Raw genomic sequence first — 12,726 nt, forward strand, 5'->3', positions numbered from 1 at the left:
ATCCTTGAGAAATTTCCCTAGATTATGAAGGGAAAGGGTTGGGCTAGATAATTTCTTTAAGGTGTCTTCCAGCTCCAAATCTATGATGCTATAATTGTCTGGAAAGAAGATCAAAGCTCTCATCCTAGGACAGCCGAGGGGCCCAAGTGGTTCCATCTCCTGGGTATTCTTAGGCTGAGATATTTGATCTTCATGACTTCCAGGGTCATTTAGCCTGTTTTAAGGAGAACAAGGTTCTGGCCCAAATGGAAGCTTGCAGAGGACAACCATTTCTTTGGTCCTAACTTTTAGGAAGGGCCTATTTATCCCATCTTTTCCGAGACATCCTCCTCGTGACCTGCTGGCCCACGTACCCCTCCCTTGGTCAGGCTGAACTTCTAGAGAAATCCCTCTTTCCTTTCCCCCACCTGAGTTCTCCTAGGCCACAGGCTGGGGTGCTCAGTAGCAGGATGAGCGAAGTCCCAGCTACTTCCTTCACCAGTCCCTGGGCAGAGGAGTGGAAGGGAATCCACTCGGAGCCTTTTGCTGAACAGAGAGAGCCCAGAAGCCATGACTTCAGGTGACAGCCAGTGAGAGTGAAAGGGAAGAAGACAAAAGGATGGAGTCATTTCTAGCCACTGGACTTTTGTGGTCCCAGAGCAGTAAGGGATAAGGAGAAAAAAAAAAGAGGCCAAAATGAGGATAGTGAGGGAATTAATCTGAGAGGAAGGAAAGTTATTATAGCTCCTGTTGGTGACCCCGACCAGGGCCTAGTCTCACCTCCCGCCCGCCCACCCCCCTTTGCCACAGCAGCCACCCCTTCCTGAGTGCCAGTACCAAGCACGCCAGCCAGCTCTCAGTGCCAGCTCCCCGACAAGGCTATTTAATTCTCTCTGAATTAGGCTGAGTGTTTACATTGGAAATCCGTGTGGTGAACATAAAACCGGTCCCAGTTTCACAATAAGGAGACAGAGCCAACAGGGGTTTTTTTTTGGTTTTTTTTTAAGTTTTCTTTTTTCTTTCTTTCTTTTTTTTTTTTTTTTTTTATTACAGTTAATGGGGCGTAATGCCTCTGACATGCAGCCGGCTCGTTCTGGTTCAGAGAAAGCCCTGATTCAAGCATCATGGCTTAAAAAATCCCCCCTTTCTGGTTAGCCTGTCCTTCAGACAGACCAAAGGGCATAACCATGGGGTGGGGACACAGCAGGCAACAGGGACAGGAGTCCAGCTAGAGGGGGGAACAGTTTGTATATGGGTTGGAGGATCTCGGAATTGTTTCAGGGTGACCGTCTCCTCTGACTTCCTGAGTGCCCCTTATCCGTGGTCCTAAGCCCTAGAACCTGTCTCAGAGTTCTGATTACAGAGAGACAGCTCGTCACCCCATCCTTATGTGCTTAAGAAGCTGGTTTACTTGCTGTCCTACCTCCCAGCTTAACTCTGTATTCTCCGTTTTTCTGGTTCCAGGACCTGGGGGTGGCGGGGAAAAGCAAAGGCTGACCCACAGTTTTTCAAGGTCAGAAAGATCTGTCCTTTTCATTTGGCAGCTGGTAGTCCCGCAGACTATTCACCGGCACAGGCTCTCACCGAGGAGGGGTCGTTCTTAGAGAGCCGTGTTGGAGACGGCCTCCCCGGGGGCTTGGGCCACAGTCTGTTCATCGGACTCATTAGCTTCCTGCCTTTCTCTCCCTCATACAGACCTGCCCCCAGGATACACCTACCCTGCGGTCAGCATGGGCTACTCGTCCCCCCTACCCCATGACATGCACTCCGCTGATCCCGCAGACCCTGAAACTATGCAAACTGTCTCCACCGCAGCGGAGCCCGAGCAGTCCAGGACATTTCCACCCTCGGAGAGGCCTCACTGTGACCCCAGTGCTCTGGACGAGGCCGGCTTGGCAGGGGGAGCAGGGGGCCAGGTAGAAGGCTCAGAGGCAAGGGCCCTGGAGCTGGAGCGCCAACCACACGCTCACGGACATCCGCACCCCCTGGAGCTGGGGCCCCCTGGCGAGGCGGCAGCTCCCGGCGGGTTGGGGGAGCTTCAGGAACTCCCCTATGGTGTCCTCCTGGAAGGTGGGGGCTCGGAGACAAGGAGCTGCGTAGATTCTACTCAGGAAGGGACAGAAGAGGAGAGGACTGAGGAGGGGGATGGCAAAGCACTGCTGGCAAGGGCCTCCCCCATGGCCCCTGCAGAGGGAGTGCAAAGTCCTCTGGGAGAGGAAGAGGTGGGAGAGGGGCCTGACCCACAGGAGGAGGAGGAAGAGGGAGAGGAGCAAGAAAGAGAAGAGGAGGAAGAGGAGGAGGAGGAGGAGGAGGAAGAAGAGGAGGCCTGGGACATGATTCAGGAGGAAGACCACCTACCAAAATCATTGCCAGGTCTGGATGCCCTGGTGGCAGCCACCATTGATTTGGGAGACCTGCCCTCACTGAGCCCAGCCAGCACCCCACTACAGCTCCCAGCCACCCCTGCCCTTCAGGGTAGCTCAGGAATTCATGGCATCGCCCTTCTTAGTGAATTGGCTGACCTGGAGTTCCAGCGGCAAAAGTGTGAACGAGTCACCGAAGGTAAGGACCCTCCCTAGGAAATCCTTGCACCCGGCCCGGTTAGGGACCCTCCTTTCCGCTGCAACCTCTTTGTGATATAGGAGAAGAAGCAGGCTTCTTGGAAGTTCCTACAGCAGCAAACTAGGTTCATAGGCTTTACAGCAGAAAGGGGCCCTAGAGATCAGTGTGTCTCTGATTTGACAGATGAGGAAATAAGGTCCAGAAAGTGAGTTGACCTGCCCAACTCCACTAACAGTCAGAATTTGAGTCCAGACCCCTGACTCCAGGACACAGAGGTGATACCAACCTCATCTTTGCCATCTATGTACTTCTGGATGCCGTTTGAAAGCCTATTTTTTTAACCAAGTTTTGTAAAGATGAAAGATTTCTCTTGACTTCGTCCAGGTTGACCACAGACATGCTTCTGGCTTTCCTGGAGCCCAGGGACACATTTGGAATAGTTTCTAATCAAGCCTTTGAGCTTTGACTGGCCACCCACCCACTTGTGTAGAACCCAGTGTACACACACACACACACACACACACACACACACACACACACACAATCTCAGAGCAGTTTCTCTATTCCATCTCTCTCCTTCTGGGATTAAGTGCTGGATGTCTTAAAGGGTAAGTTAGATTTCTTCAGGGGATTCTCTGGGGTTGGGAATATCTTCGGAACCAATTTTTTTCTTTACCCATTCCATTTGACCCCAGCCCAGAGATGCTGGTCCAAGTTAGTACATGGAGACCCGGAGGCTTTTTATGGCAGGAAGGCCCCCTATCCTCCCCTCTTTGACCTGCCATCATTAATAAGCTGTGGTTCTAAGGAGCTTCTCTTTCTTTGTAGCCAAAGCTTTGGGGATGAGCAGACTCCACGGCTGGGGAGGGGAGGCTTGTTCTGTACCTAGCACTTAGCTACAGGCGCGTCCCCTGCCTTAGCCACTCTGCTTAATTCCCCAGACTTATTTCTCAACACATCCTCCCTCCTGCTTTTCTGAAGTGCTGATGGATCTTCGGGTTTAAAAGAGTCCTTTAGGGAGAGTTCAGGGGTAGACTATTGGGGAAGGAGCCCCTCCTTCCCAGGGAGGAGAGGGTTAAGGAACCAGCCGACCCCAACTTTCTCCAGATGGTACAGTGGGTGGGGGAAGGGCTGGTGCAGACTCTTGACATATACCACTCCCTTACACACACACACACACACACACACACACACACACACACACACCAGGCACCTGGAATGAGACACCAGAGGAAACCCATCCTCAGAGTCCCTCCCCTCCCCCGGCTGGGGGTAGGGGCGTGGGGTAGAGAATCACACCTCCCGAGTCCACATATTACGTTTCATTGATATTTATGGAGAGAAAATAGCACAATCCTCATAGCTCAGCCTGCATTTGTTTTCCCAACACATAAAACCCGCCAGCCAGCACTGGCTGCCAACATTCTTCAGAGTCTTTGTGTAGGGCTGAGATAAAGCGAATGTTCTTGTAAAGTTAATTTCCCCAAAGGCCTGTATGTCACTCCCTCTCCTCTGGCTGCGGCTCGCCTTGGCCGTTGGATGGAGCTGCAGTCAAGGCCGGGAGGGAGGGTGAAGGAGAAGGGAGGGTGTTGGAGCGGCCCAGCAGCAGGGAGAAGGCCGTGTCAGGACTGGAGAAGGTTCTGGGGAGAGGAACCAAGGCGAGAAACCTGCCTCTCCCCCCTCCATCTCCCTTTCTTCAGTTTTCTTCTCCCTCACCTGTCTCCGGGAAAGAGGCAGCTGCTCAGAATTGCGTGGCTGGACATGGGAGAGATTCCCGTGGTGGGTTAGTCTCCCTAGAGAATTCCTAACATTCTCGTTCTTCCATAAATCTGCTCCCTCTGTACCTGTCCAGCAGCCACATCCTCCCCATTCCATCCCCAGGAGGAGTTGAGTGGGATAGCCCCTCGTGGGAGACAGGAAGGAGAAGCCAGGGTTTATGGGGCCCCCAAAGCCGCCCACTGTGGGTGGTTGGGATGTGTGCTGTCTAGACAAGCCCCAGGGCAAGTGACTCTGTGGTAATGTATGCACAGAGTGGAACGAGTGCTTGAATGGGGGCTTTTCACCTCTTCCTGCATGTATTCGATTAAAAGTGTGATCCCCCAGAAAAAAACACTGAACTTGGACTTAGAGGTTCTGGGTTCAAATCTGTCCTCTGTTGCTGTTATAGAGCACCTTTGTCTCCTCTGGAGTGTGAAACGAAGCCCTTTACACTAAATCTATGATTTGATCATCTCCTTATGCAAAGTACCTGGGTTACAGATGTATTCATCTTCCTGGGTTAATCAGCCAGACCTGTATGATCCAGAGTTCTTTCCCCGATTATAAATGCAGTGACAGCTTCTTCAGATATTCATTGGGAAATCTGATATAATCACGAGGTGATTTTTCTCTTGTGAACAGAAAGATTTGTAGAGAAGAAAAGTAGAGAAAGACAGGAGCCAAGTGCAAGAAAATGATAGATGCTAAGAATGGAGCTCAGGCTAGAACCACATGTGCCCACAGTTTCTCTCCAGATCTCATGGTTAGTCTTCTCCTTACTACCCAAGGGTGACCAGGACAGATATATTTTCACCCAGTGAAATGGAGACTACATCTTTCACCCGGGAGGCTACTTAAGTTCATGCTAGGGACAGCTGGACTGAAACTGAGAGTCCTGGTACTGAATCTCTATTCTGTTCATAAGCCAAGTACTTTTCTCTCTGGGCTTGGAGAAAAAATTGACACTCTCTTCTAATATAATCAGCATTTATGCTTTAAGGTTTGCAGAGTACTTTGCAAATATCATTTGATCTTCACAACAGCCCTGGGAAGGAGATACTTTTTCCCATTTTACAGATGAGTAAACTGAGGCAGGCAAGAGGTTGTGTGAGTTGCCCAGGATCACATAGCTAGAAAGTGTCTGAAGCTAAATTTGAACTTGGGTTTTTCTGGCTCTCTGTCCAGCTTCTATCTCCTGTACTATCTGTGCAATATAGGATGTGAAACTGTAGAGTGAGAGTCTTTGGAGATGTTTTTAATCAGCTGAAGTTACCTGGAGATTTCTGACTAAAAGGATGGCATGTTAGGACCCATAGGAACTCAGATCCTCTGCAGTCACTTCCATGAACACTCTTTAAAATGCACTATAATTACTTGCCATTTAGGAGAGGGGGTGAGGGAAGGGGGGGTAGAAATTGTAACATAAGGTTTTGCAAGGGTTAATGTTGAATAATTTTTCATGCGTATGTTTTGAAAATAAAAGCTTTAATAAAATAAAATAAAATACACCATAAAGAACAATGAAGACTACCCGGGTCTGCTATTAGAAACCTACAGAGACTTTGTGTGTGAGACAGAAGAGTGTGGGTGGAAAGCACAGCGTGGTGGCATCTGGGACCCACCAAAGGAGCTAGAGCTAGACTAATAATAATAGCCAACCATTGTGCAACTTAGCTTCCCCAGACTAGCACATAGTCAGTCTGTTCCTAAGCCAGAAGACATATAGCCCATTCCTGAAACATAGCAGGAGACAGGAGCATCCAGGCAGCTCATAGCCAAGCTCCAGGCAGGAGAAAAGGTGAATTCAATTCCCTCAAAACAAAACATCTGAGGTCTTGTAGGAGGTCTGACACCGGTATAGTTAATAATATCTAGATTTATTCTGTCAGGGTCATAGCAAGGACTGGAGCTAACTTCACATATAGCATTTGCAGAGAAAAAGTAGGGAAAGATCTGAACCAGAACATGTCAAGATGCCCGAAGACAAAGCCCAAACCCAAGAATTATAAAAGAGGGCCAAGAAAAGCTGGCTCAGTCCAGAGAATTGAAGGGAGCAGAGCACAAAATCCCCAATCCAGAACATGTGGCTGTAGATATGAGTAAACAGAAGAAAATGCTAAACACAACGAAGAAATACCATAGAGTGAGAGGAGTCCAAGAGGTAAGCCCAGAGAGAGAATGTAACTACACTTTAAATCCAGGTAGAAGCTCAGATAAGAAACTGACCTTGCCACAAGGACTATAGGAGTACCTGGAAGAAATGAAGCAAGAGATATAAAATGTAATGGGAAAAGAAATTAATAGCATAGAACAGCAGGTGGTAAACTTTATCCACAAATTGAATTTGAAAATTAGAATAGACAAAATGGAAAGTAAGGACTTCCTGAGACAATAAAAAAAAAATCATAACAAAAAAAATCAGAAGCCTGGAAGGAAAAAAAAAAGAAAATACAATGTATACTAAATTTGGTCTGGAAAACAAGTCTAGGAGATATAATCAAGAATTATTAGAACATCTGAAAATCGATTCCCTCCCCAAATGTCTGTTTATCATGTTCAAAAAATCATAAATAAAAACTGTCCAGATCCATTATAACTTAAGGGTAAAGTAAAAAAAATTAGAAAAAAACATTGCTTACCCCAAAATGAAAACTCCTTAGGAACAACAGAGCCAATCTTCAGAGTTTCCAGGTCAAAGAAAAAGTACTTCATGTAGTTTAAAAAAAAAGGGGGGGGGAATGAGTTTAAGTACCAAGATGGGAGCAGGGAAAGACATGCTCAGGATCACACAAGACATGGCAGCTAAGATGTTAAAGGAAAGGAGAAATTGATAAGATATTCCACAAAGCAAAAGATAAAGGCTTATAACCAGGGTGAGGATCTTTGGACAGAGCCAGAATAATAAGAGCTCTGCTTTCACTGCCTTCCTTCACCTCTCTACCTTTTATAGGATTGTCCATTCTGATCTGGCTGTGCAGCTGTTACAAAGCATAGACAGACTTCCAGTCCCATTTTTATCTAACCTTTAAGGGTTTGTCTCCATTTTCTATTTCCTGCAGTATGAGAGAAGCTTGAGACTAATTCACTAGTGTAAAAGGTGACCCGGGCAATTGTTCTTGATTTGGAGTGTTTGCCACATTTTTAGGTAATTTTTGCCTTACGTAGAGTGTCCACTTAGGACAGATTGGCTCCTTAAAAAGTGTCTAAGACTGGGTGAGGAAGAGTGAGGAAAAGAGGGAAAGACTTTGTGTCTCCTATTCTTGGCATGCGAAACATTTAAGTCGTTCCCTCTCTAGAAGAGAGAGGGAGAAACTCATTTACAAAACTGGCCCAGAAGTTTAGGCATCCTCTCCACTCCCAAACCCAACTTCTTGAAATCCATGCCATGAGTTGAATTTTAATTGCTGCGTTCTATTCTTTTTGCCTTCTGTTGGTGGTGATTGAATCTCTGACCCAGATTCTTCCTCCTCTTCACAATCCATTCCAAGGCACTCTCCCCACTTATATTCCTCCCACTACCTTCCCCCACAAAAAATTCCCAATTCCAAACTGTTTCAATGTCTTCAAAACAGTCAGGCAACTTCAAGAAAAACATATTTACTTAGCTTCATAGTGTAGTAGGTAGGATGCTGTATTGGACGTCAGGAAGATAAGAAGATCTAGGTTAATCTAACCTTGAACATTGTATTAGTTATGTATTAGCAATTTAGCAAGTCATGTGGTCATTCTCTGGACTTCTGTTTCTTCCTCTGTAAAATGAAGAAAATCAACCTTTAAGGAACCTTGATGGACATCCAGCTTTAAAATTGTCACCTAGGACAAGTGAATAGCTCATTCTAGGATGCCTTAAGCTCAGGGCTCTAAAATGGTTCTAGAACAGAACCATACCTATTTAGTTGGACAGTTTACCTCCCCCTAATCTCCCAACCTTCATAGTGGATAGAGCGCTGGGGCTGGAACTGATTTAGATCCAGCCTCAGACACTTACCAGCTATGTGAACCTGGGCAAATCACATAACTATCATCTGCCTCAGGTTCTTCAGCTGTAAAAATGGGGATAATAATGACACCTATTTCCCAGGGTTATTGTGAGAATAAAATGAATGAATATTTGTCTTTTGCAAATCTCGAACCATTGTTTAAATACTGGTTTATCATCATCATCATCATCATCATCTCCAGTGAAGCCATCTAAGTTGTTTTGATACATCAGAGCTGATAGGGAAGGGAGTGGGAAGCCAGGAAGTGGAGGTGCAGATGTTTAAGTGTTCTGGGGAGCATGTGTATGTGTGCACATACATCATGCAGAGGAGAGGGCTATATAATATTGGAAGTCTGACCCATAATTTTGCCAACTGATTATTGTACCTGAGACATTTCCTCTTTTCATTCAGGAAGCTCTGTCCCTGGACACCGAGCTTTGGAAACTTACGTCCTAGAACTCAAGTACCATTTTTGAACTAGGCCCCTCCCTTTCCCCAGGCTTTGGGTTTGGGAATCAAAATTGAATTGGGCCTTAGTGGATATTGGCACCAGGGACTATAAACCCCTCCTATGCCTCCTTCCCTCCCCTCTCCTAGCCTCAGCATCCTGCAGGTGCTTCCTCTCCTTATTTCTGATTATCTCCCACCAGTCCTTCCTGGAAGTACTGAGAGTGAGAGCCAGTTTTATCAGTACAGCCTTAAAGTTGGAGGGAACAACAGAAGGTCAAATAGGCCATCCTCCTACCTTTATACATGGCCTTTCTCTTTCTCTCTTTTTCCTTTCTTTTCTTCTCTTTTCTTCTTGCCTTTCTCTTCTTCTTTCTTTCCTTTTTTTCTTCCTTTCCCTTCTCCCATATTTCTTTTTCTTCCTTTCTTCCTTCTTCCCTCCTTTCTCTTCCTCCCTTCCCTCCCTTCCTCTTTTCCTTTCCTTCCTTTCTTTCCTTTCTTTCCTTTCTTTCTGCCTTTCTCTTCTCCTTTCTTTCTGCCTTTCTCTTCTCCTTTCTTTCCTTTTTTTCTTCCTTTCCTTCTTCCCTTCTTTCTTTTTCTTTCTTTCTTCCTTCTTCCCTCCTTTCCCTTTTTCACTTCCCTTCCCTCCCTCCCTCCCTCCCTTCTTTCTTTCCTATCATCTCCAGGCAAAGGAGAATCATTTTTCCATTTTTATATTCTTTCTCCCTCCCTCTCTATAAGGAGCTAAGTGACTTCTATAGATAGGTCAGACAGGTCAAACCATTCCACTAGATAAGATGTATGGGGTGGGAATCAAGGGAGAGGATCTAGCCTTAGAAATAGATCTCTTTGGATCACTGAAGAAGTTCTCAAGTTTAGGAGATGGTCTCAAGAGAGGGAGAGACCCCAATGTATTTTCCATAATAAATAATGAGAGGGGGGAACCATCCTCACAACTTAGGAGTGGGAGGGCTGGATTCCTGGGAAGACATGGCCATCCCTTTCCAGCCTTTCTCACGCCATCCTTTATATCTCTGCAGAACTTCTCTGCCCCTCTGTGACCCCAAACTGCTCCTTCCATGGGCTGCTGTATTGGTGTGGCTGTCAACACCATGGCCTGGCACAAGCTTCTATGTAGAGGTCTTTAGTATCCCTGTCAAACCTTCCCTCTCCCTCCTTAAGGACTGCCTGGTATTTTAGAAGCAAACAGATGTATGAGTGGAGAGGGATGGGAGTAGTTTGGGCCTAGGCCCACCCTTGTTTTTATTTTTAACCCCTGCCTGACTGGGCCTCTCTATCCCCCAAGTATAAAACAAAAACTCATTCTTGAGCCTTAAGCATACCCACTGTGAACTGCCCTTTGAGCTTGGTATGGAGGCTTTATCCACTAGCAGAGAAACTTTAAATGATTCTGGATCTCAGCACTTTTCAGCTCCCTCCCCTCCTCCATTTTACAAGGGGCCAAGGCTCTAGAAGAATAGCATCTTGTCTCTAAATAGGTTAGCAGTGGACTGGATAAGAAGAATGAAACCAGGGAATTTAAGCCTCCCCCTAGTAAAACACTACAGCCTTGTCCCACCCCCTTCTACCACCTTTGCAGCTTCCATGGTGGTTTGCAGAATCCATCTGTGGCTGCCCCCAGAACAGCAAACACCTAGACAAGGAGGAGACTAGGGACTAGGGAGGCAGGATAGTAAAGCTTTTGGCACCCATGCCACAAGAACAGGAAGGAATCCAGATTCCCACGCCCTGGGCCTGCGGCAGTCACCCACTGCAGAGCTGAACAGGGATCTCTTAGTCCTCCACCCGTTTATCCCACCCATTTCTCTACCTGGCCCAAAAACCTGCAGAGCAGAGTTCTCTGCTGGGAAGGGGTTTCTGTTCTTATTTCTTCAACCTCCTGACAGAGGGTGGATTGGAGAGGAATCTAACAAAGAAATCATCTAGCATTCTGGCACTGCTGCCCAAGAACATGGAGTCCAGGGAAAAGTGGATAGTGTCAGAAAAGGAAGTTGTGGGAAAAGACATCAGCATAGGCAAAAAAAAATCAGGACTTGGGTAGGCTCTTTAGCCTTTACCTAGTAAAAATATACTTTGATTCATATCTATGTTATAAATGTGTGCGTATATATGTGCAAGTCAAATATATATTTTTATGAATATTTTTGATAACCAAAAAAAGTTCCACTCTCCATAGCAAGCATTTGTTTCCCAATCCCAGGCAACATGATGAAATAGATAAATGGGTTTGGAATCAAGGGACCCAAATCCTGTTTCTTTGTGCCTCAGTTTCCTCATCTGACTAGATGGCCTCAAAGGTTCCTTTATGGTCCTAAGTTTGTGATCAAAAGTTAGACAAGAAGTGACACACATCTTTTGGCCAAAACAACTTTTAAAAGACTATTAAATGGCAGGAGTATTGTGGCCTTTCTTGATGGAAGGAGCTCTCACCATGATGAAATCATAGATCCTTGAAATATCCAAATAATACTTGTAATGTATGTTCCATGAAGACTCCCAGGAAGAAGAAAATCATACTTGGAAACACACACACACTCACACACAGAGCCCAGTCTTTCTACCAGATCACCTAGCTGCCCTGAGATTATTATGTATTTTTGATATTAATGCATCACAATAGAACCAAACTAGTCTTTTTTTTTTTCTAACCAGGCTGCTCAGCTTGTGCCCTACTCTCTCTACCCCAATGCTAATCATTGGATCTCATACCTGATACTAGCACCATAGCACAAGGCAGGCAAAGATCCCTATGGGTATCCAATAAAGGTATCCAGGTTCCAGTACTTACTAGCTTCCATGCTTCCAAGCTTGCACTTACTTTCCATGACCTGAATTTTTCTCTTCTGTAAAATGGGCATAGTTATAATAGCCACTCCTTATCTCAGAAAGCTGTTGGGAGGATCTTATCACATAACAGAAGTAAAATACTTGATAACCACTAAGGAGATAGGGACTAGATGCATGGTTTCATTCACATCTGTAGTTTTTCTACAGCTGCGATATAGAAGACCTCTGGATAAAGAGAATTCCTTGACTACTTTTTTTTGAAGTAGGGTTTCAAAACAAAGGTTTTTAACCCTTTTTGTACTATGAATCTTTTTGTCAATCTGGGAAAGACTGGGAAAGGGGTATCCCTTTGTTGAATGTCTTTAAATGCACGAAATAATATAATACCTAAGATTACAAAGGAAACTGGTTAGAATGAAAAGCAATTATCACAGATCCCAAGTTAAAATTGCTGGTTTAAGAGAGCTGCTTGGAATTATGATGTTAAGTGATTTGACCACATTCACATAGCCAATATGCATTAGAATTAGGATTTGATGTTAAACCTGTATCAGATTGCATGCTGTCTTGGAGAGGTGGGGGTGGGGAGAGGGAAAGAGAAAAATTTGGAACACAAGTTTTTTGCAGAGGTGAATATTTGAAAACTATCTTTGCATATATTTGAAAAACAAAATAATATTTTTTAAAAGAAATAGGATTTTAATCCAGATCTTCCTAGCTCAGAAACACTGACCCTCTGCTTCTAGATTGTATTAGCAGGTAACCAAACTGTGTAGGTATTCCTGGAGTCCAAATTCAGCATAAGATACTTATTAGCTATATGGCTTTAGGTATGTCACTTAACTTTGTCTGCGTCCGTTATCTCATCTGTAAAATGGGAATAATAGCATCTGTCTTCCAAGGTTATTGTGAGGAAAAAAAGAAATAATGTTTGTAAAGTGCTTTGTAAATCTTAAAGTGCTATATAAATGTTACCTATTGTTATTAATTCTATAAATGTCAGGTGTTATTAATATCATCAATAAATCAAATCCAGCTAGTTAATAGACTCTTAGATGTGCATAAAATTTATAGTGGTCCCAGATTTGGATTCAATCCATTTCCCACCTCAATATTCCTTCTTTACTTATCTCTTTGCCTTTTCTGCCTCTCTGGTAATAAGGTCAGCTCTTAACAGATGAGCATCTCA

The 12,726-nt window shown here is 45.1% G+C and overlaps 1 protein-coding gene across 3 annotated transcripts in view; it reads left to right on the forward strand.

The window, feature by feature from the left end:
• BAHCC1 (BAH domain and coiled-coil containing 1) overlaps window positions 1-12,726 on the forward strand; it is a 172,669-nt gene that overhangs the window by 128,912 nt on the left and 31,031 nt on the right. For all 3 annotated transcript variants that reach the window (XM_074260396.1, XM_074260395.1, XM_074260397.1), the window contains one exon: window positions 1,675-2,541. In XM_074260396.1, coding sequence (XP_074116497.1) covers window positions 1,675-2,541 — 867 coding nt within the window. The remainder of the gene's footprint in view (window positions 1-1,674; window positions 2,542-12,726) is intronic.

The sequence above is a fragment of the Sminthopsis crassicaudata genome, chromosome 4 (genome assembly GCF_048593235.1).
Source record: "Sminthopsis crassicaudata isolate SCR6 chromosome 4, ASM4859323v1, whole genome shotgun sequence".
In the NCBI taxonomy this organism is placed as follows: Eukaryota; Metazoa; Chordata; class Mammalia; order Dasyuromorphia; family Dasyuridae; genus Sminthopsis; species Sminthopsis crassicaudata.